This window comes from Capra hircus, chromosome 8, assembly GCF_001704415.2.
Source record: "Capra hircus breed San Clemente chromosome 8, ASM170441v1, whole genome shotgun sequence".
In the NCBI taxonomy this organism is placed as follows: domain Eukaryota; kingdom Metazoa; phylum Chordata; class Mammalia; order Artiodactyla; family Bovidae; genus Capra; species Capra hircus.
Genome location: NC_030815.1, coordinates 76,312,983 through 76,334,242, shown reverse-complemented (window position 1 = coordinate 76,334,242; position 21,260 = coordinate 76,312,983). Strand labels below are relative to the sequence as shown.

General features: G+C 43.3%; 1 protein-coding gene across 2 annotated transcripts in view; it reads left to right on the top strand.

Annotated features, from left to right (window-relative positions):
* Positions 1–21,260, top strand: part of FRMD3 (FERM domain containing 3) — a 352,765-nt gene that overhangs the window by 220,664 nt on the left and 110,841 nt on the right. For both annotated transcript variants that reach the window (XM_005684098.3, XM_018052405.1), the window contains exons 5-6: positions 4,116–4,213; positions 10,163–10,286. In XM_005684098.3, coding sequence (XP_005684155.1) covers positions 4,116–4,213; positions 10,163–10,286 — 222 coding nt within the window. The remainder of the gene's footprint in view (positions 1–4,115; positions 4,214–10,162; positions 10,287–21,260) is intronic.

Below are 21,260 nucleotides of genomic sequence, written 5' to 3'. Positions count from 1 at the left end.
CTACTTTTGTCTGAATAGCAAAGGTATTAATAGTGGAATATTTTTATGTCTCTGATGGAAATTAAGATAATACTGTGTCCTTGCACAGGTAGAAATGGGCTTTTCTGAGTTAACACTGTCCTTAGAATTTGAAAGGAATCTGCAAACTGTGGAATGACTCAGATACTTATGTTTAAACCCTATCATCTTGAAAGAGTTTAGTTTTTCTTGTTTGATAAGTTGTTATCATAAGTTAATCTAAAATTTAAGAAGAATTTAATAAATGAGAAGCTAAGATCACATTTACGACCAGGCTTAGGTGTAAATAAACCCTGAGAAAGAGAAGCAGTTTTAAAAGAGCAAAACAACATGAATACTCACCAAGAAGGACATTTGAAATAATTTTCTAACCTTTTTATCTCTACATTTACACAGTCACCTTACAATCTTTTGGATTTCTAGGGCTTAAGTAAATGCTATATACAATTGAATATAATAAAAGAATATTGCTTTAAAATTTTTTGGTAAGAGCCATCTTTAAATTCATATTAGATGGAGAAGTATATCATTAATGGTGACATAATAATGTGTGGCCCCAATCCTCTTGTGTTTTCATTGCTTAATTCTTTCATTCAGGGAGGGGTGAGACTAAATGTAAATGCATTATTATTGTTGTTTTGTGGTGACTGTTACATTAAAAAATGAGTATCTGAACCTGAAGCCATTTGCAAGGCTCAGTGGATTATGTGGAACCCATAATAGTCCATGATTATTTCTAGAGTTTGCTAATTTGAGTAAGGACCCAATCTCAGCTGTTGTGAAAGCAGATTTTCTTTCTCAGAAAGCTTTCATCAGACTCAATATCTGAGTTATGGGATCAGAACCAAAACATCTCATTTATGAGTGAATATTTATTTGAAACCATTTTTCACTGCTAAACTCACCAAAACGTGGAAAGGAATGCTTTTTGTTTAATGCATACATTCAGCATGTAGCAAAGAAACTTGATGGCATTCAGCCTGGTAGTTTAAAATCTTTAAGAAAGATTTCATCATCTCAAGTATTTGTATGACCCTGGTATTCTGAATAGTCAAGGGCCTTGGTCCTCAAAGTCAGGTCACTGGATTAACAGCAACAGCGTCACCTGGGAACTTGGTCTTTGCCCCAGGCCTGGGATGGGGTCCTGCAATCTGTATTTTCATAAGCACTCCAGGTAATTGTTGGAGAAGGGAATGGAAACCCAGTCCAGTGTTCTTACATGGAGAATCCCATGGACAGAGGAGCTTGGCAAGCTATGGTCCACAGGGTCTCAAAGAGTCAGACACAACTGAAGTGACTTTGCAGGTAATTGTAAAGCATGTTAAAATTTAAGAACCACAAAAAGTTATGACCAACCTAGACAGCATATTCAAAAGCAGAGACATTACTTTGTCAACAAAGGTCCATCTAGTCAAGGCTATGGTTTTTCCAGTGGTCATGTATGGATGTGAGAGTTGGACTGTGAAGAAAGCTGAGCGACAAATTGATGCTTTTGAACTGTGGTATTGGAGAAGACTCTTGAGAGTCCCTTGGACTGCAAGGAGATCAGCCCTGGGATTTCTTTGGAGGAAATGATGCTGAAGCTGGAGCTCCAGTACTTTGGCCACCTCATGTGAAGAGTTGACTCATTGGAAAAGACTCTGATGCTGGGAGAGATTGGGGGCAGGAGGAGAAGGGAATGACAGAGGATGAGATGGCTGGATGGCATCATTGACTCGATGGACGCGAGTCTGAGTGAACTCCGGGAGTTGGTGATGGACAGGGAGGCCTGGCGTGCTGCGATTCATGGGGTCACAAAGAGTCGGACACGACTGAGCGACTGAACTTGAACTTGAACTTGTGCTGTGCTGTGCTTAGTGACTCAGTCATGTCCAGCTCTTTGCAACCCCATGGACTACAGCCCACCAGGTCCTCTGTCCATGGGGATTCTCTAGGCAAGAATACTGGAGTGGGTTGCCATGCCCTCCTCCAAGAACCACTACTGCAAAAGTAGTGGATTTTCAAAAGTATTAGTTCCCTTAGGTAGACATTAGAGCATACAGTTCAGGGGGTTTGGTATGTTCCCAGAGTTGTGTCACCATCACTGTGATCCCCTTCCAGAACATTTTTATCACCCCAGCAGCAACCCAAGTACTCAAGCGGTCCTTCCCATTCTCCCCTCCCCTCGGCCCCTGGCAGTTATGAAGCTGCATTTCTGTCTCTGTAGATTGGTCTATTGTGAAAATTTTATACAAATGGAATCATGCAATATGTGGTCCATACACCTTTTATGTCTGACTTTTCACTTTTTCATCCCTGTTGTAGCAAGAAACAATAGGTACTTCCTTCCTTTTATGGCTCAATAATATTCCATTGTATGGATATACCACTTTTCTTTATCCTTTCATCAGTTGATGGGCATTCAGCTTCGCTATGATGAAGAATGCGGCTATGAAAACTCATGTACACATTTTGGTGAGGAACAAGATTCTGATTTAATTAGGTCTGGGTAAGATCCATGTTGGTATTGTCTAAAAGCTCCCCCATGTAATTCTGATGTGCAGTCAGGCTGAGAATCTCTGGTTTAGAACTTTTTTACTCAAGTGAGGGCCATACACCTGCAGCTCAGCATCACCGGGGAGCTTATTAGAAATCTGGACTCTTGGGCCTCACCCAGACCTACTGAACCAGAATCCACATTCTAACAGGATCTCTGGGTAATTCACAAGCTCACTAAAGTGTGAAAGATGTCAGTTTATGGAGATACTCTGGGTCCTTGACAAAATGGGTCCTTTGACAAAATGCACACTAACCCAGACAGGAAATTTATTAGGGACTACCTTTATGTCCTGCACAAAATTCCACAGAAAGCTGGGGACAGAGAGTGTCATTTGAGCTTCCACTGTGTCCCCAGTGCCTAGCACTGTCTCAGCCTAAAGCAGGTGTGAGATAGATTCATCAGAAGAACCACCAGGGAGCCACTGAACTCTTCAGGGAATCTAGTGTGCTTTCAGGGAACCAGTGTCCAGAAATGGCACATCCCAGGGCTCTGGGGGTGGCAGCACCCAAAACACATGGCAGGGAGTAAAAAATGAGATTATTTGAGCTCTGGAGGTAGTGACTGGGACTGATGGGGTGCTGCCCCCACCTGGCCTCAGGAACCTGGGGAAAAAAAAAAAGAAAAAGATTGGTCTCTGCGACTTAAACTGTAAAATAAGCAGAAAGAATCTGCACATGTCTATAAAGTTACTTTAGTTAGAGATAAGGACCCTAGGCCTGACCCTTCAGTGAAAGAATCAATCCAGCTAAGAAATAGGAGGAGATCTGAAGAGGGCATGATTGGTGTGGAGGAACAGAGGGGACAGCGGTGAGATGACCTGAGCTAGGAGTGACAAGCTGACACCCCGCCCCTCACCCATCCCCAGCTGAATCAGGCCAGGCATATTCTCTTTTGTTTGGCACTACAGTGTTTTCAAAAATAGAGTTTGCTGCAACATTAGCATTCAAAGGATTTTACCTCTCAATGAGTCTCTGTGATGCTGAAGCTGCACCATGCTGACCCTTCCACAGGAGCCGGCACCCTCTGTCCTCTGCTCCTCGACCCCTCACCTCTGCCCCTGTCACTCAGAATCAGGTTTGTCTGACCTGGAGAAGATGGCAGGAGAGGATACTAAACAGATGACAGCTCTCACTGAGAATAAGCTGGCTTCCTGGCCTTGTAACCACGTCTTTTTGAGGTTGATTGACTGGGACTAGCCTCCGTAAGACTGAGTGTGTTTCTTGACTCCTCATTCCACCAAGAGCTTGGGCAGCCTATACCTGAGGTGCTGGTGGGGGTGAGGGCAGCTGTGGTTGTCATTGTGTGGGACTTTTCTCCCAGGGACGGTGGCTGCTAGGCCCCGTGGCTGTCCTCTCTCCTCCCCGTCTCTCTTGGAAGTGGCTGCAGACACTTCAAGTTTTCTGAACTCTGGGGTTCCCTCCCAGTTTTCCTCTGCTTGCCCTCCAAGCAGCGCAGGTAGGGTTCTGGTGACCCAGATGGATGAAACATAAACAATCCTGCTGCTGCTTGCAGGCCTCAGCCAAAACTTATGGCAATTCTTTCTCCTTTGTCATTGCAGGTACCTTTTGTACCTGCAAATTAAAAGAGATATTTTCCATGGTCGACTGCTCTGCTCCTTTTCAGATGCTGCCTACCTGGGTGCCTGTATCGTTCAAGGTAAGTGTGGGCCCAGCTGCCGATCCCCACTGTTGTATGGGACAGCAGAGCTTCGGCTGTTCAGAGCCTCTCTCCTCCCCAGCCTGTGCTCATCCTGTCTGTGCCATGGTTGGAGGTCAGTCAGGGCTGGGTGGTCAGCAGTGGAGCCCCCCTCATTACCTCCCAAGCCCCTGGGGTCCGGGTGGAAGATGGGCTGTTGTGGTCCCAGGGGCCTCCGCATGAACAGAGTCCTCAAGCCCCCAAGGGAGAGCTCAGAGTCTCTGTTTCGAAGGGGACGGAATGCATGACCTTATAAGAAGCTCTGAAGGATTATGGGATCTTCTATGCCCTGAGCTCCAAACACCAAGTGTGGGGCATGCTGGGTATATTGAGCGGACGATCTGTGTCCAGGAAGGCAGGTGTCAAACAGGTGTCATTTCAAACCTTTGATGAATGCCTTGATGAAATGTCAAGGCATTTATACAGGTATATCCACATGTGTAGTATGTGTATATATGTATGTACCATATCTAATTCTTCACCTTTACAACAGTCACATAGCGTGGTGAGGAGAACCCCGGGCTCACAGTCTGTCATTTCCCAGTTTGAGCCTGAATTCCCATTTCCTGGTTATTTCACCACAGACAAGTGATTTAAACTCTTTAAGCTTTAATTTCTTCACATATTGAAAGAGGTGGTCATACCTTCTTCACGGCTGCATGATTTCATGAGACCTAATTCTCAGGGTTGAATAGGCCCCCGAGGGAAGTGACAAACACTTAGTGGGAAGTGGCAAACACTTAGGACCCAAGGTTGGTTTTCATATGTTTCTACCTATAAGAAAAAGTTGTTGGAGGGAAAGCAGTCTCCAGGACCCAAGGCAATGCATTGCCATGGGGAAGGGCTCAGGACACAAGTGGAGAATGACTCAGATGTTCTGTTCTCCTGGGCTTGCTGGGAGGCAGCTGGGCCTGTTTGGAGGGACTCAGGTGTTCCAGCCATTTGTAGCTTGGATGCTGATGACACATTTATGAGAAAAGGGGAGGGTGGAGAAGGGAATTAGGAGAAGAAAGGAGGGATGGAGAAAGAGAGAGAGGAAGGGAGGGAAAGAAGGAAGGAGGGAACAGGGTGAGAGAGAGATTACCAAGTGAGCATGTCACCCTTATAAAGGATCTGAAATAATGAAGGAGCTTATGATGGGGTCATAAGTGGTTTATGACAGTCACCTGTCTGATCACAATTCCAGGCTTCATTCACAGCTTAAGAGAAACCCCCATCATTCTCCTGGGGTTTCACTGTCGCTCACCACTGTCCCCAGGGGATGCTCTGTGCTGTGAAATGGTTCCTAGGGCCCTCTTTCTGGGTGTGTACACTCTTTGAGAAATCTGAAGTCTATCTCTGTTGCTCTTCCCCTTCCTCTGGGAGCAACATAGTGCTGCTCAGCAGGTTTTGTTAAAACCCTTGGAGATATTGAAGTTAAAAATCAAGATGACAGTGATGCCTGGATGAGATTTAGTCCTTCCATCTACTCCAAGGTGGAGTGTGTGCTTCTGAAAGCTGCCTCTCATACACAGAGCTAAAGAATGTTCAAACCTCATGGTTCTTTTTTCCTGTGAAGACTGCAAATTCCTGGTTAGGGTGCACTGTCTTCCATAAAGGAAAAGCAAATCAATACTAATCTGAGCAGCAGACTAGCCTATGAGCGTTTCAGAACGCATTTAAGCATTAGTGAATCATGGTCAATTCTCCAAGGGCAAGCTCAATATAGATCTGTAATGGGAAACTCTCCATCCTGTTTTATGTCTGAGATAAAACCACAAAGCCCCCATCCAGATGATCAGGGTCCCATTTCATCCCTCATTGCTATTATCACTGGCCACACTCACAGATGCTGTCTGGAGAGTAGAGTTGGAAATGGACTGGCAGACCTCAAAGAAGCCTTTTAGCTCTAAAACGCAGTGGTGTCCACGGGCCATTTGTAGCAAATCTAGTAAAAGCTGGATTCATAAAGCTCTCTGTGGTTGGGGGAGTTATTACAGCAGCCTTGGAGATCATTGCAAATGCAGATAAAGATCTGCTTTGTCAGAACTGCTTATGCTTTCAGAGTGATAGGAAATGTGGGGTAAAGGATTAGAAAGCCAAGGACATGTGACTTTTTATTGGCATCTTGTTTGCTAACATTCTTTGAAGGAGCATGTTTTAAGCTTTCAGAATGTTCTGAGTATATAAAACAGGCAGCCACCCAGAGTTTTGCTACCTGTACGCACTGAATGTGAGTATTTTCAATGCATGCTTTGCATTGCTTTCATAATGGAAATTGCAAAACAAACACACAAAGCCCTAGGGATCTATTTTTGGCCTTTCTTGGTGCACATATTTTCCTGTTCCTTCTGCAAAACAGTAACATGTCAGGATTACTGATATTATCTCCTACTCCTGGTATGTCCAATCCCTGTGGGTCTGTGGCTCCTTCTAGCTATTCAGAACTCTGTTAGATGTCACTTCCTCTAAGAAGTCTTCTGGACTATTAAAGAAGCCTCTCTCTGCGCATTATTCTTTTTAGTGTCTCTGTTTTGTTGTCTTTTAATAAGCACTCATATCTGAAATTATCTTGTTAAGTTGGTTGGGGGCTTATTATGCATTGCTTCTTATGTAGAATCTAAATTGCATGGGAGTGGGACTCTGGGAGTCTCTTTCACTGCAGTACCCCTGTGTCTGGCACATAGTAAATTCTCCACTATGTTAATTGAACCAGGGCACTTGCATAAATTGCACCAGAGAATGCTCTATCTCTGTACCTGGGAAAGAGTGGTTGGTTTACTCCCTCATCCATGTGTTCTCCAAACATTTATTAGACACTCCTAGGTGGCAGGCATTGTTATGTGAAGTCCCTTTGGGGGGTTGGGGCAGACAGGTAAACAGGAAGTTTTGATGGTGTCTCAGTGTCTACATGGAGGGACGCAGGGGGTCCCCACTGTGATCCCATGAGGCCCCTCTTCAAGCAAGTGTGGTGAGGGAAGTCTTCTGCAGAAGTCGACCCTGGAGCTGTAATGTCTTGTATCTCAAGTTCTTTTGCAACAAACTCTCCCCAAAGAAGGGAAATGCCACTGCCATGTGGGCCCTTTACAGTCAATACTGATTTTGCCATCATCTGACCACACTCATCATTTGACTTCAGCTCTTTGGATTTTGCTGACAGTTAAATTCTCTTTTATTTTGATTTAATTTTACATTCTCACATGCCGGCCCATGTGCTATATGTTATTTGTTGTAACTTTGCCCTCAATACCATGTGCAGGAGAGAATCACATGCTGCTTACCCAACTCCTCTTGGGATGGAAAACAGAATTTTAAATGAGCTTAATCATTCATAAGCTTTTGCTTCAGGTGAAGTCAAAGTTAAAGATAAGCTTCAAAGAACAAGAAAGCAGGGCAAGTGGTGGGGCAGCTGTTGACATTTACCTTGTCAGCAACCCTGTGCGGGTTCCATGGTGTTCCTTCTCTTAGTTTGCTGGCATTTGCCAGGCTACTTATTTGCTGTGTTTGGCAGTTCAAGGCCATTGTATCTCACAAGTTTTTCTGAAAGGAGAAGTACCCACCATGATCAATACAAACGCAACACAAAACAACATAAGCACAAACAGTGCTAAGCACTGTGCAAGCTGACATTTGCATGGGATGTGGCATAGTTTACTATCAGTGATCCATTCCCTATGGAAAAGTAGGCTCTGAATTATACCATTTCCTAAGTTTTTGGGTCCATAGCCAGCTCACAGGGGTCATGTGTATGTGTGTGTGTTTGTATGTGTTGGTGTGTTATGGGTGGGTTTTTTTTTTTTTTGAAGATTAGATTGAATTAATCACTAGTTGGTGGCTCACTTTCATCCCTGGTTCCATTGGCCCACCTATTGGTTGAGTTTCCTTTTTTTCATTATTCTTTATTTTCATTCCTAAAGGCAACAGCTGGATTCTTGTATATCATTGACTTGACATACATCCTTATAAAATGATTAGTATGGTTTTGTGTGTATATATTCTTCAGTTTCATAAATTAAATGGGGCTATATTTAATCCTTCCTTTTTATGCTCAGAACACTGTTTGGGGAATCTACTCACATTTCTGGGTATAGTTCTATTTTGTTGCTTTTAATTGCTGCAGAGAGTCCAGTGGGGTACATTGCCCTTGTGCTATTTACTGTTCCCAGCAGTAATGAACACCCAAGTTGCCCCATATCTTTTGTTGCACCTAGAGTTTTTCTAGAATATATGTCTGGAAATGGGCTTGCTGGGTTGTAAGATTAGACAAAATACTCTCAGCTTGCTCTCTAGAAGAGCTGCATGCATCAAGAATCTTCAAATATGTCATAAGCACTTCTATTTCTTCATGTTCCTGCCAACACATAGAATCATCTGACTTACTAAACTTTTTGTTAATCTTATAGGTATAAAGTGACATCTTCGAGTTTTTGCATAGCCCTTAGCACTGATGAGTTTGAGCAACTCTCCATACATGAGCTCTTTGGGTTTCCCCTTCTGTGAACTGGCTGTTGACATTCCTTCACCTTTTCATATTGGAGTTCCTCCCCAGTTACTTATAGATTTTAGGAATTTCTTTTTCTTTATTCTAGATATTAGCCTTTATCAGATTTCCATTTTGCAAATATGTTATTTCAACTTATGATTTTGGCTATATTAGTAAAATATTTTAATATTGATATGATCAAATTAATTTCCCCTCTGTGGCTGATGACATTTGGGATCTTATTTTGAAAGTCCTTCCTCATGTAGTGTACATTTAGGTTGTACTGTAATTTGAACTCTGTTGAGAAGCTTTAAAGAGCTTTGCTTTCCTCTCAGTTTTGTCCTTTTACCATCATTAGATGATTCAACGGTACAGGGACAGTATATGCAAATTACAGAGTTGGATGTGATTTTGCAGATGTGCTCAAGGCATATTGATTTCTATCTACTTCAAAGTCATGTTGATGATAAAGTTCCTCCAATACAGTTTTCCCACCACCTTTAATTTACTTTCCTGGGCTATTTCTGCCTGAGATACTTGCCCCTTCTGGCTTGTTTTTCTTAGAAAGCTTGTGGAGTCAGTAGAATGTATTCCCATCGCAAGAACAGCCCCTTTGCTGCTTCAGGCTGTGGTCAATGCTCTTCCTTAGTCCATCTTCTCATAGATCTTCTGGGGGCTCAGAAATGTGCAGGCATTTCTTTTTACCCCTAGAGACCCTCTGCAGGAACCCTGTATTAGAACCCAGCAACCTTAATCTGGGATGTGCAGCCATACTTAGACACACATTCTTTAATGTGAAGAGCAACCCGTTTATTTTTAAATAAATAAATCCTCTTGGGTCCTTTATGTTTTGATTTTTTCCATTGAAAGGGCCACACCTGCACAAATCTCAGAGTAAACAGCTCCAGTCAGGGAACTCTTTGGCTCAGAGAAGATGAACTGTGAAAGGAGGCTTGAGGAACACTCACTGGGTTCCAAATAGAGGTGGTAACACTCCTATCATGGGGAACACTGGAAAATATTGTGAGGCATTTCACAATAGTGGGTGTGCTACCACCACCTAGAACCTGAAGGGTGGGAGTGCTCAATGTCTTACCATACCTTGGAAGGTCTGAAACAATAAAGAATTGTTTATTTCCCCAAATGCCAATAGTGCCCCACTGAGAAACAATGATTTGAATTCTTTATATATATACATAAATTCTTTTATGTATAGTTGAAGAAAATGAGACTCAGAGAGTTCATTCAACAAGTGTCCAAGATCACACAGCTAAATCTAAACTAGAATATGACCTTCTAGACACTCAGGCTGTAGTCTTTCCATAGAGACAAACACATTTTATTTCGTGAGCTTGTTCCTCTCTCTTCTTTTGGGTGGCAGGAGCCATTCCATGTATATCCTGTTTTTGTTGTTTTTAATCTTTCTGTTTATTTTTTATTGGTTACAGCTGAGCTTGGTGATTACGATCCTGATGAGCATCCTGAGAATTACATCAGTGAATTTGAGATTTTCCCCAAGCAGTCTCAGAAGCTGGAAAGAAAAATAATGGAAATCCATAAAAATGAACTCAGGTAATAGCGGTAGACATTTGTAGGAATGATAGAGGTGAAAGAGTATTCATACTACAGGGAATGTGGAAATCATGTCGTGAACTAAAAATATTTGTAATGTGGGGGCAGACTGTTTCAGGTAGCAGGACAATATTTCTGGGCACTGGCAAGGTCCCCCATCAGTGACAGTCTCAATGATGTGGGGTCCCCTGGGTAGCTGTTTATGAACCATCAGCAATTATTAGAGCCATATATTTTCTTATGGGTTTTGACTACCCTGAGTTTCTGAAAGTGAAATCTAGGATGATTAAGTAATCCTTTCTGTTTTGAACTTTGCATTGCCTCTCCCCTGTCCGGTGGTCTTTACAGAAATTTTGACCCCAAGAATTGATAAAATAGAATCCATTGGCAAGGTTTCCTTTACTGAGCTGCTTTCAAGATAACAGATTCAGTGTCTGCTTCTCTTTGCCTTGTCTGTGAGGTTCTAGGATGATTGTTAACTGCAAAGTAGTACCATTAAAAGGAGCAAAATCACATACAGTATTTATTCACTGTGTATCAGACACTGTTCTAAGTACTTGTGCATATTGATTCATTTAATCTTTGCAGTAGTCCAGGAATTAGGGGCCATGGTTCTTCCATTTTACAGTTGAGGGAACTGAAGTGCAGAGAGATTAAACATTTTACCGAAGATCACACAGCTAGCAAGTGATAGAGGCAGGATTTGAATCCAGGCAGCCTAGCTCCAGGCTTTTGAGTATTGTGGTACTTCTACTATGCATAGGCTAACAGGTAGGAATGAAGCATGGATAGGAATCATCACCAGTTTGGAATCCAGGTAACTCAGGTATTCTAGGCTGTAACTAGAACTTCGATTCCTGCAAATCACAGGGAATTCATTTTGATAATAATAGCAAGCATGGGCTGTGATATGACAAGTATGGATGAAGAACTACAAGTGATGAGATGCTTCCACTTTCTGGGATCCTGGTAATTGTGTGTGTGTGTGTGTGTAACTAATGTCATTGGATTACGAGCCCTGGAACAAATAACTGTCCCCTTGAGAGGGAGTGCCGAGATCCTGCTTTATGCAGGCACTCCCCCTTCTGGTGAGTTTGAGAAGACTATACATGTGGGCCTTAAAGGTGGCAGCATGATTCTGCTTTAGTAAGACCTTTGCACTTAAGAGACAAAGATGATTAGACACCAAGAAATTGTACCCATTTCAGAAAGTAACGTACCTTTTCTGGGAGTAATTTTAGGGTATCGTCTCCTAATGAAAGTTTTGTTGAAAATATGACAGTCTGCCTACTCTTTCTCCATTGCGGGGACTAGCAAGCTGGAGGTAAAAGTAAAGTCCTGATGTTGCCATGGGGCTTCCTGGGAGGTGCAGTGGTAAAGAATCTGCCAGTGATGCAGAAGATTCACGAGATTCCACGAGTTTGATCCCTAGGTCAGGAAGATCCCGTGAGGGTGTGGCTCCTCACTTCAGTATCCTCACCTGAAGAATCCCATGGACAGAGGAGCCTGGCAGGCTGCAGTCCATGGGGTCACAAGGAGTCCAACGCAACTGGAACAACTGAGCACAAAGTTGCCATGAGGGCTGTGGACCAGCAGCATGTGAGCAGCACAGGGTGAGACCCTTGGGACGAAGGAGTCACAGCCACTGTGTAGCTTAATAGTGAAAGGAGGTGGAACAGTCTGCTCTGAACCTAATTTGCAGGGCCTCAGATGCTTGGATCATATGATAATAAATGTTTGTTGAGCTCTTACTGGATGCCACAATACTATGCTAAGCGCCTAACATACATCACCCCGCTCAGTCTTCCCAAACTCTACGAGGTAGGTTCCACTGTTGTTCCCCATCTGAGGTGAAGAAAGCACAGCCTGGAGTGAAGGACTTGGTAGCAGCAGAGTCTGGACTTGAACCTTGTTCTTACCTAACACTAATACCCATGCTCTTATCCCCTGGGCTGAGCAGCCATAAGGCAACCTGGTAGTCATGTTGATGTTCCGCAATGATCACCATGGTGAGGGTGGAGACTGTGGTAGGAGAACCAGTTAGTTCTGTCATCCAGGACACATGCTGGGGACCTCACAAGAATAGGAGTAGAAAAAACTAAAGAGGTTCTTGAGAGACATTGAAGCAAGACTTGGTGACCTACTGAGTTTCATGAGTAAATGAATGGATCAAAGAAGATTCCAGATTGCTTTTTGTAATCAGAAAGCTGTAGATTGGACCTTGTGCCAGCTCCTGAATTTGTTGATAACCCTGAAAGTAGTCATCATGCATCTAGAGAATATAGGGCGTCAGCAGTCAGCCATGGTTTGTAGATCCCAGAAGTAAATGCCATGGCTTGGCCAACACTGCTTTGCTGTGTTGCGACATGTTTGTAATGCCCAGAAGGCCCTTGTGAAGAGGTCAATGTTGTGTGTGTGGAGGATGAAACAGCCAGAAATCATGTGATACTGCAAAGAGAGATTCAGAGGATATTTTCCTGCGTGTCTTTGCTCCTTTTTCTCCTTAAGTAGACATATGTTTGCTTCTGCATCAGTGCAGCAGAGAGAGATTTCAGGTTTGATGAGAAGATAAGAGCAGCCAAGCTGATAAAGTAGAAGAGAAGGGGCTTTCTAGAATTGGCTGGAAACTTGCTGCAGAGACTGGAGGTGACCCTGGGGATCAGCAAGCCCTTTGTGCAGAGGTCATGAAAGTGTTGATCTTCTTGTGTGGGAAGTGGACCTTTGGCTGGACTGCTCTGCAAACCTGAGAGTGCTGGGAAAGAGTCATAGATGGTAGAGACCCATCTGAGACTTGGTGAGGCTGCACCAAGGTGTTACTATCTTACTCTCCATGGTTATCACAACACCTGTAACCCTCCCACACAACAAAGGGAGAAAGCATGATCAATGATCTGTTGTTATGGAAACTTCCTGAAAGGTTTCTAGTTGGCCTTTGTTGGGGTTTGAAGGGCCCTCCCAATAATGTTCCACTCCTACCTGTTTTCTGAAAAAATCAAGAAAGAAAACAAAAGAGACGGCAGAAGAGACTCTCAGACACTAGCAAAAGGACCATGATTTGCCAGATGAACAGTACTAGCTCTGGGGGTTCACCACCTTCTCCAGCCTTTTTACTTGATTAGAATCATTCTTTTCCTATTCTCTCTGTTGAAGGACTAAAGTTGTGATTCTTGAGAGAAAATTAATCAGAGAGGAAAAACTTTCCTTCTTAGGAGGCTACACAGCACTTGAAGGTGGACCCAAGGTGGCTTGATGGACAGGCCTTAATAAGAGAGTTCTTTACGGGGGAAGAAAGAAAGAAAGAGAGAAAGAGAAAGACTCCAGAACTTTGAGGTGCTTGAAAATATAAGGCAAGATTTCAGTAAGGGTCTGCTTGGACTAAGTGCTTAGACTCTTTTAGATGTTGAAGAGACTTGTGGATGAAGTTCATGGGTCAGCTTTGCCTCTTCAAATATGCCACGTCACTGCCTGACAGAGGGGAGGAGACGTAGTTTTGCAAATGTAATGCTGCAATTATTGATCATTTCTGTATCAGTCAAGGTCAGCTAGATTTTCCTGAGGAAACAACTCCTAAAAGCTCAGTGGGTTAGAACGAGAAACGGTTGTTTCTTGCTCTGATGTACACCCACGAGAGGTCAGCTGAGGGACTTGGTTCATCACCGGCACTTAGGGCAGTCATGAGCTTGGATTTGCCAGGACAAAGAGAGCTGTGGAAAGCCCTGCTTTAGCTTGGAAGTGATACATGTCACTTCTGCTCATTCACTGTGCCGGAACTAGTCACCTGGCCCCACTCAACAGCCCGCCAGGCTCATCTGTCCATGGAGTGCTCCAGGCAAGAATACTGGCGTGGGTAGCCATTCCCTTCTCCTGAGGATCTTCCCAACCCAGGGATCGAGCCCGAATCTCCTGCATTGCAGGTGGATCCTTTACCATCTGAGCCACCAGGGAAGCCCGAACACCACTGCCAGGAAGTGCAGTTCTATCAGGCGTCCAGAAGGTGTGACGTGGAAACAGCTGGCAAACATCTCTTAATGGCCTTCACAATCTCATTGACTAATGGAGTTTTTGTTTTAATAGACTTTACTTTTTGGAAGAGTTTTAGTTTTACATCAGAATTAAGAAGAGGGAATTATACAGATTTCCTCTATATTCCCTGCCCCTCTACTTACACAACTTCCCCCATACCTATGTCCATCCCCCACCAGCGTGGTACATTTGTTATAATAGATGAAACTACATTGATTTGTGGGTATTAGGCACAGTCCATATACTTAAGGATTCACCTTTGAGGTTGTACATTCTGTGGATTTGGACAATAGTATAATAACATATATCCACTATTATAATACCATACAGAAAATTTTCACTGCCCTGAACATATTCTGTGCTCTGCCTTATTCATCCCTCCCTAACCTCTGGCAACTACTGATCTGTTACCTGTCTCCATAGTTTTGCCTTTTCTAGAATGTCATGTAGTTGAAACCTTACAGTGTGCAGCCTTTTCAAATTAGCTTCTTTCACTAAGCAGTGTGTGCTTACGATTCCTGCTTGTCTTTCTATTGATAGCTCACTTCTTTCTACTGCTGAGTAATATTCTGTTGTATGTACCACAGTTTATTTATCCTTTTACCTAGAGCATATGGTTGCTTTCAAGTTTCAGAAATTATGAATAAAATTATTATAATCATCCATGAGCAGGCTTTTGTGTGGGCATAAATTTTCATCTCCTTTGGGTAAATATCAAGAAGCATGATTGCTGGATTGTATGGTAAGAGTATATTTAATTTTGTAAGAACTGCCAAACAGTCTTCCAAGTTGGCTGTACCATTTTGCATTCCCACCAGCGATGAGCTCTTGTTGTTCCACAATCTTTACCAGCATTTGGTGTTTTCAGTGTTCTGGATTTTGGCCATTCTAGTAGGTATACAGCTGACAGAGGTTTATTTAGAAAGATTTTTTGTGAAGACATCTTTGGGCCTCTTAACGTCCTCTGAACTAGGGAATGTAGGTACGTATCATTCACATTTTCGAATATATGTTAGTGCTAAAGCTTGCTGAAGGCAAATGCTTCTTTTAGATCAGGGGCAGTTAATGAATTTGTTTGGCTCTTTGGGCTGTATGGTCTCCATTGCATCCGCTCAACTCTGCTTCTGTAGTGACATAGACAGTACGTAAATGAGTGAGTGGTGATTCACTAACACTTTATTGACAAAACAGATTGTGGACCAGATTTGATCCATGGGTTCTAGTTCGCTGACCTGTTTTAAATATCTGACTTCCCTAGTGGCTTAGATAGTAAAGAATCTGCCTGCAATGCAAGAGACATGGGTTCGATCCCTGGGTCAGAAGAGCCCCTGGAGAAGGGAATGGCTACCCAGTCCAGTATTCTTGCCTGGAGAATTCCATGGACAGAGGACAGTCCCTGGGGTTGCAAAGTGTCAGACACGACTGAGTGACTAACACTGACTTTTCAGGACAGATCTAGAATCAACTTTTTCTTCACTGTCCTGACTCTGGTTGGATGGCATCACCGACTCAATGGACATGAGTTTGAGCAAGCTCCAGGAGATGATGAAGGACAGTGAAGCCTGGTCTGCTGCAGTCCATGGGGTCACAAAGAGTCAGACATGACTGTGTGACTGAACAACAAATCCTGACTCTGCAGATAATTTTAAGGCAAAAAGATCCATATTTGTTTTTAAAATCTGGTATAAGAAACAAGCTCATGATTTATAGATTTTGAGTTTGGTATGCAAAGATGAGATTCTAGCAATGGGATTGCTTGTGATTGTGAAGTCACTCAGTCGGGTCTGACTCTTTGTGACCCCATGGACTGTAGCCTACCAGGCTCCTCTGTCCATGGGATTTTCCAGGCAATAGTACTGGAGTACTAGGACTGCTTCAGTTCAGTTCAGTTCAGTCGCTTAGTTGTGTCCTACTCTTTGTGACCCCATGAATCACAGCATGTCAGGCCTCCCTGTCCATCACCAACTCCTGGAGTTCATTCAGACTCACGTCCATTGAGTCAGTGATGCCATCCAGCCATCTCATCCTCTGTCGTCCCCTTCTCCTCCTGCCCCCAATCCCTCCCAGCATCAGAGTCTTTTCCAATAAGTTAACTCTTAACATGAGGTGGCCAAACTACTGGAGTTTCAGCTTTAGCATCATTGCTTAGAAATAGGATATTCCTCCTTCTAGAGCCTTCTGGTGGCTGGAGGACGCCATTGCCATAATCCCTGCCGAGTGTATGTGCTGTTGCGTCCGACTGTTTGCGACCCCATGGACTGTAGCCCACCATGCTCCTCTGTCCATGGGATTTCCCAGGCAAGAATATTGGAATGGGTTGCCATTTCCTTTTCCAGGGGATCTTCCCAACCCAGGGATCGAATCCGTGTCTCTTATGTCTCCTGTGCTGGTGGTTCTTTACCACCAGCACTACATTGGAAGCCCCCACAATCCCTGGGGATGTGACAGTTATGTTTTACTCTCTTGGATTCCATTTTCCACAACTTTAATCCCACCATCTGGGTAGAGAGGGATGACCTCTGTCACTAGCCCTGCGGGTGCTTGGAGGGGGTTGAAGATCAAGAATAAGAAAGACTTTACTATCAGGAATCCTGATAGGTTTCCCTGAAGTTTTTCCTGGAGTTTCTACTCAGCTAATCCTCTCAATACCAGTTCATCAGGTTTCTCATTAGAAGCCAAGATTTTTGAATCAGTTCCAGTCACAAGCCATCAGCTTTTAAATATTCAGAAATCTCAATTGGCAGTGAGGTGGTTTGATGGTGTATTCCTTGCCTTAAAGAGCATAAAAATGATTGGATTAGCCATCCCGCATAATGATCTAATACAGTATGTTTTGTGCTGGAAGTAATGACGACACTGGGTGTATTTTAAACAGACTCGTTATCTCTTTTTATTTCTCAGAACTCACATTCTGTGTAAATCATGTGCCCTGGCTTCCTGGCAAGAATTTATAATTTCAAAAATGTCTAGCTTTCCAGAAATAAGTCCCCTGCTATGGAAGTACCCTCTACCTGTGCTTCCAATTAGTAGTTTACAGGAGGCCTCTTAGGAAACTATTTCATACAGTTTTGTGAAGAATGTTTACTCTGTAAAAGGAAGAGGGGAAATGTCAGATTATTTTACAACTCCAATCTTCCTTAAAATGTGCTTTTGCTCTGTCAGCCCTCTTTCCCTTTGCCCTGTATCCTTTCCGTTCTCAAGGCTCTCATTCCCAAAGCCTAGAATCTCCTTTCCTCCCTTCCTCCTGCCCTCTACCCTCCTCCTCCCTAACCCTGCCCCTGATTCCCTTTCTCCTTACCTTTCTCTCTCTCCCTGAAACCCCTCTCCCTCTCTCTGGTAGGTTATCAAATCCATTTTCATTCTCTGGTGTAATACTCTTCTTAGGAATAGGAAGATGGAATGATTTGGCATCAAATGCTCCTCCTGTAGAAGCTAAATCTTTATATTATGTGGCTCAGAGTCAGGGACATTTCTAGAAATCCTGGAAAGAAAGAAAGTTAGCGCTAAGTCATGTCCAACTCTTGCGACCCTATGGACTGTAGCCTGCCAGGCTCCTTGGCCAGGGAGAAATGATGTGTGCACCCAATCCATCAACATTTCTTATACAGATGACATCTGGCTAAGGTGACTTGAAGGGAGAAAGCAATGTCATGGAAATGCAACACAGCTTTGAAGAAGGACAGAAGGGTAGTATTAAAAGCCAGACTCAGTCATTACTTATTACACTCTTTGATTACCCTTGACATGTGGTTCTAAGTTATGCATAGAATCAAAGACATTTTGAACTTTTTAAAATATAAATTTATTTATTTTAATTGGAGGTTTATTAGTTTACAATATTGTATTGGTTTTGCCATACATCAACATGAATCCACCACAGGTATACATGTGTTCCCCATTCTGAACCCCCCTCCCTCCTGAACTTTTGATGAAATTATAACAGTGTATTTATCCATTCGTCTATCCACACACCCATCCATGATACATCCATCCATCCATCCATCCATCCATCCACATATCTGTCCATCCCTTCATGCAGCAAATGTCTGTTGAAGAGTAACTATGTGTCAGAAACTGTAGAAGTGTTGGATGACCTACTTAGCCCGGTGATCTTCAGCTGCTTCTCCAACAAGCTGGAGCCTCTTCATCATCTACATGCTCCATGACCTGATGTTTTTGAAAGACTCTATCTGAAAACAATATTCATGAAGCAACAACTAATTTGCTTCTGAATTTTTTATTGGTCATCCATAGCTATAATTAACATTCAAAGCCTTTGAATATCAAGAGGTCACTAGTCCAAAGCAAAGAAATTTGACAGCTAATTATGACACTGGAGAGACTATTGGAGTCCAAAGCAGGGGTTATAATGATAATCCTTGGACTACCATCTGACACAGATATATGTTTTTAGGCCAAATAATAGTTTTGAAAAATGGAAATCAGTTGGAATAAAATTCGAGCTTTACTTGCACCTGGGGGATTTGTTAACACAAAGCCCTGACACCACAGCAAAGCTAAGCAGCAGTGCCCTTTAAAAGAGTCATTTGTTCCCTGAGTCACCACCATCCTGCTCAGCCTGTTCACATTCTTCCTTCCTCCGTTTGATTGTTTGTGACCGCCTTGTTTCACCAATAAGGAAACAGAGACCTGAGAAACTCACTTATTCAAGGCTATACAATTATGAAGCAGTAGAACTTGACCTGAAACCTGAGTGTTCCTATAAAGTACCCTGAAGTTTCTCTAAGTGGCTGCTCTTCTGTATGTCTTGTCCCTGCCTGGCCCCAGAGCATCACCACCGTCTCCTCCAGAGCTTCGCAGTCACCCATATTTGTAGCGTTCTATCTAATGCTCTGCATAGATGTGGTCCCTAATGGTCCTCAAAGATTTTACAGAATATAATTTCCCTAAGTAAAAAGAAATGACAGACTGGGCTCTCTTCCAGTTAGGATGTGGAAAGCATGAGGCATTGATCTCTCTCTAACACCAAGATAGCATCAGTAAGCTAGATAAATTACAAAGTCATATTTTCAAAACTCATCTGAACATGAGGATGCAAAGAAACCTCAGTGTACTAAAATCCAGAGTGTCCTTCCTGGGGCAGCAGAGACCTGCAGCTGCTTTCACCTCTGGTGGTAGGGAGAGGAGGAGGAATATGCCAGAGGTGGGGGGCAGGGAGGAAGCTAAGCCTTTAGTGACTCTGAGTGGGCTGACCTGACTGGTTGGGACCCCAGAATCTCTAGTGTGAGTTGGAGTCTGGGACCCCAGAGTCTTCAGAGTGAGTTGTGCTTTCCCACCATCGCTGGACCCCAGGCCTTCCCTGAGTGAAGAGGGGCAGTATGCCAAAGCTAGACAGGGTGGGAAGGCTGAGTGAAACCCCTCTGAGGCACTGCTGACCTTGAGCCAAGGCAGAACATCCCTTGACCATGGCGGCGGACATGACCACAGGAAGAAAGCTAATCACCTGAGGTACAGAGAGCCGTGGGTGAGACTGAACATCAAAGGAGATTTCCTGAAGCTCAGAGAGTTGGCAGCAAAGCCATAAAGCATAGCAAGCTCTTCAGAGTCTCTTGGATGCTAAGAATCCAAGCCCTGCTGAAGGGCAAGTTCTGAGAGCACTCTTAAGCTTTCGAGCCAGTGGTAAACAAACTCTAAAGTTGCAACCCAGTTGCAGCAAAACCTAAGCTAAGGCACGTTGAGAATTCTACTTTGCAGTAGCAGATCATTCTATTGATCTTATACCCATGAGCCTAATTCTGAAGCTTGCAGACCCAAATGGATCAGGGGGAGCCAAATCCACCCCCTTCACTGTCCAGCTGTGCTCCAAGTGGCCCAAGTCATTGCTGGCAAGATTCACACCTCACTCCACAATTAGGGTCCACTAATAATTTGCATTTCTTCTTGGGATGCTGTGCATTTTTGTACTCTATGCTGCTGCTGCTGCTGCTGCTGCTGCTGCAGCAAAGTCGCTTCAGTCATGTCCGACTCTGTGCAACCCCAGAGACGGCAGCCCACCAGGCTCCCCTGTCCCTGGGATTCTCCAGGCAAGAACACTGGAGTGGGTTGCCATTTCCTTCTCCAATGCATGAAAGTGAAAAGTGAAAGTGAAGTCGCTCGGTCATGTCCGACTCCTAGCGACCCCATGGACTGCAGCCTACCAGGCTCCTCCATCCATGGGATTTTCCAGGCTAGAGTACTGGAGTGGGGAGCCATTGCCTTCTCGGTGTACTTTATGCAGTGGTATGCTAAAGGAGAATCAATAAGAGAATGTTCCTCTTGGCCATAAAAAGGTATTCAAGACAGGCAGAAAGAAGATATATAGCTAAATACATAATCACTTGACCTTGCCTATTTTATTAGAAAACCATATCTTAAGAATTATTAGTTCTCAAAAAAGAATTCAGCTTAACACTGGTCTTTATCTCTAAATATCTCATTAGAGACACTATTAATCTTAGTAGAACAGTTCCTGGTACAAGATTTAAAGGATAGAAAATCATTATTTTCCATTACCAAACAGAGTTTTTGCCAGAAACAAATTTTTTTAGATTAACTCTGTTAAGTGTGTAGCCATTGGAGATCTAAGTCAAACCCAATGCGAATGATACCAATTTGAGTACTTTTATTCTGAAGAGGGGTCATTGCTCTATTGTAAATATCTTGACATGCTTCCTGATGCTTCCACCAAAGAAAGATTTCTGATTTCAGTCATGTGCAGAGCTAGCAAGGGAACAAATGCTTTTCTGAGGACAAGGAGGGAGCACGCTGTGTGCCAGGCACTAATCTGATGGCTTTATATCTGTTAATTGTTTATTCTTTATACCAAATCTTAGAGATAGGTACTGTTTTTAATCTTCATTGTATGGAAACAGACATAGCTTCAGTTGTTTTCTATTCCTGTGTTCAGTTCCTAGATCAGGGTTCAGTAAACTTTTCTATCCTAGGCAATTT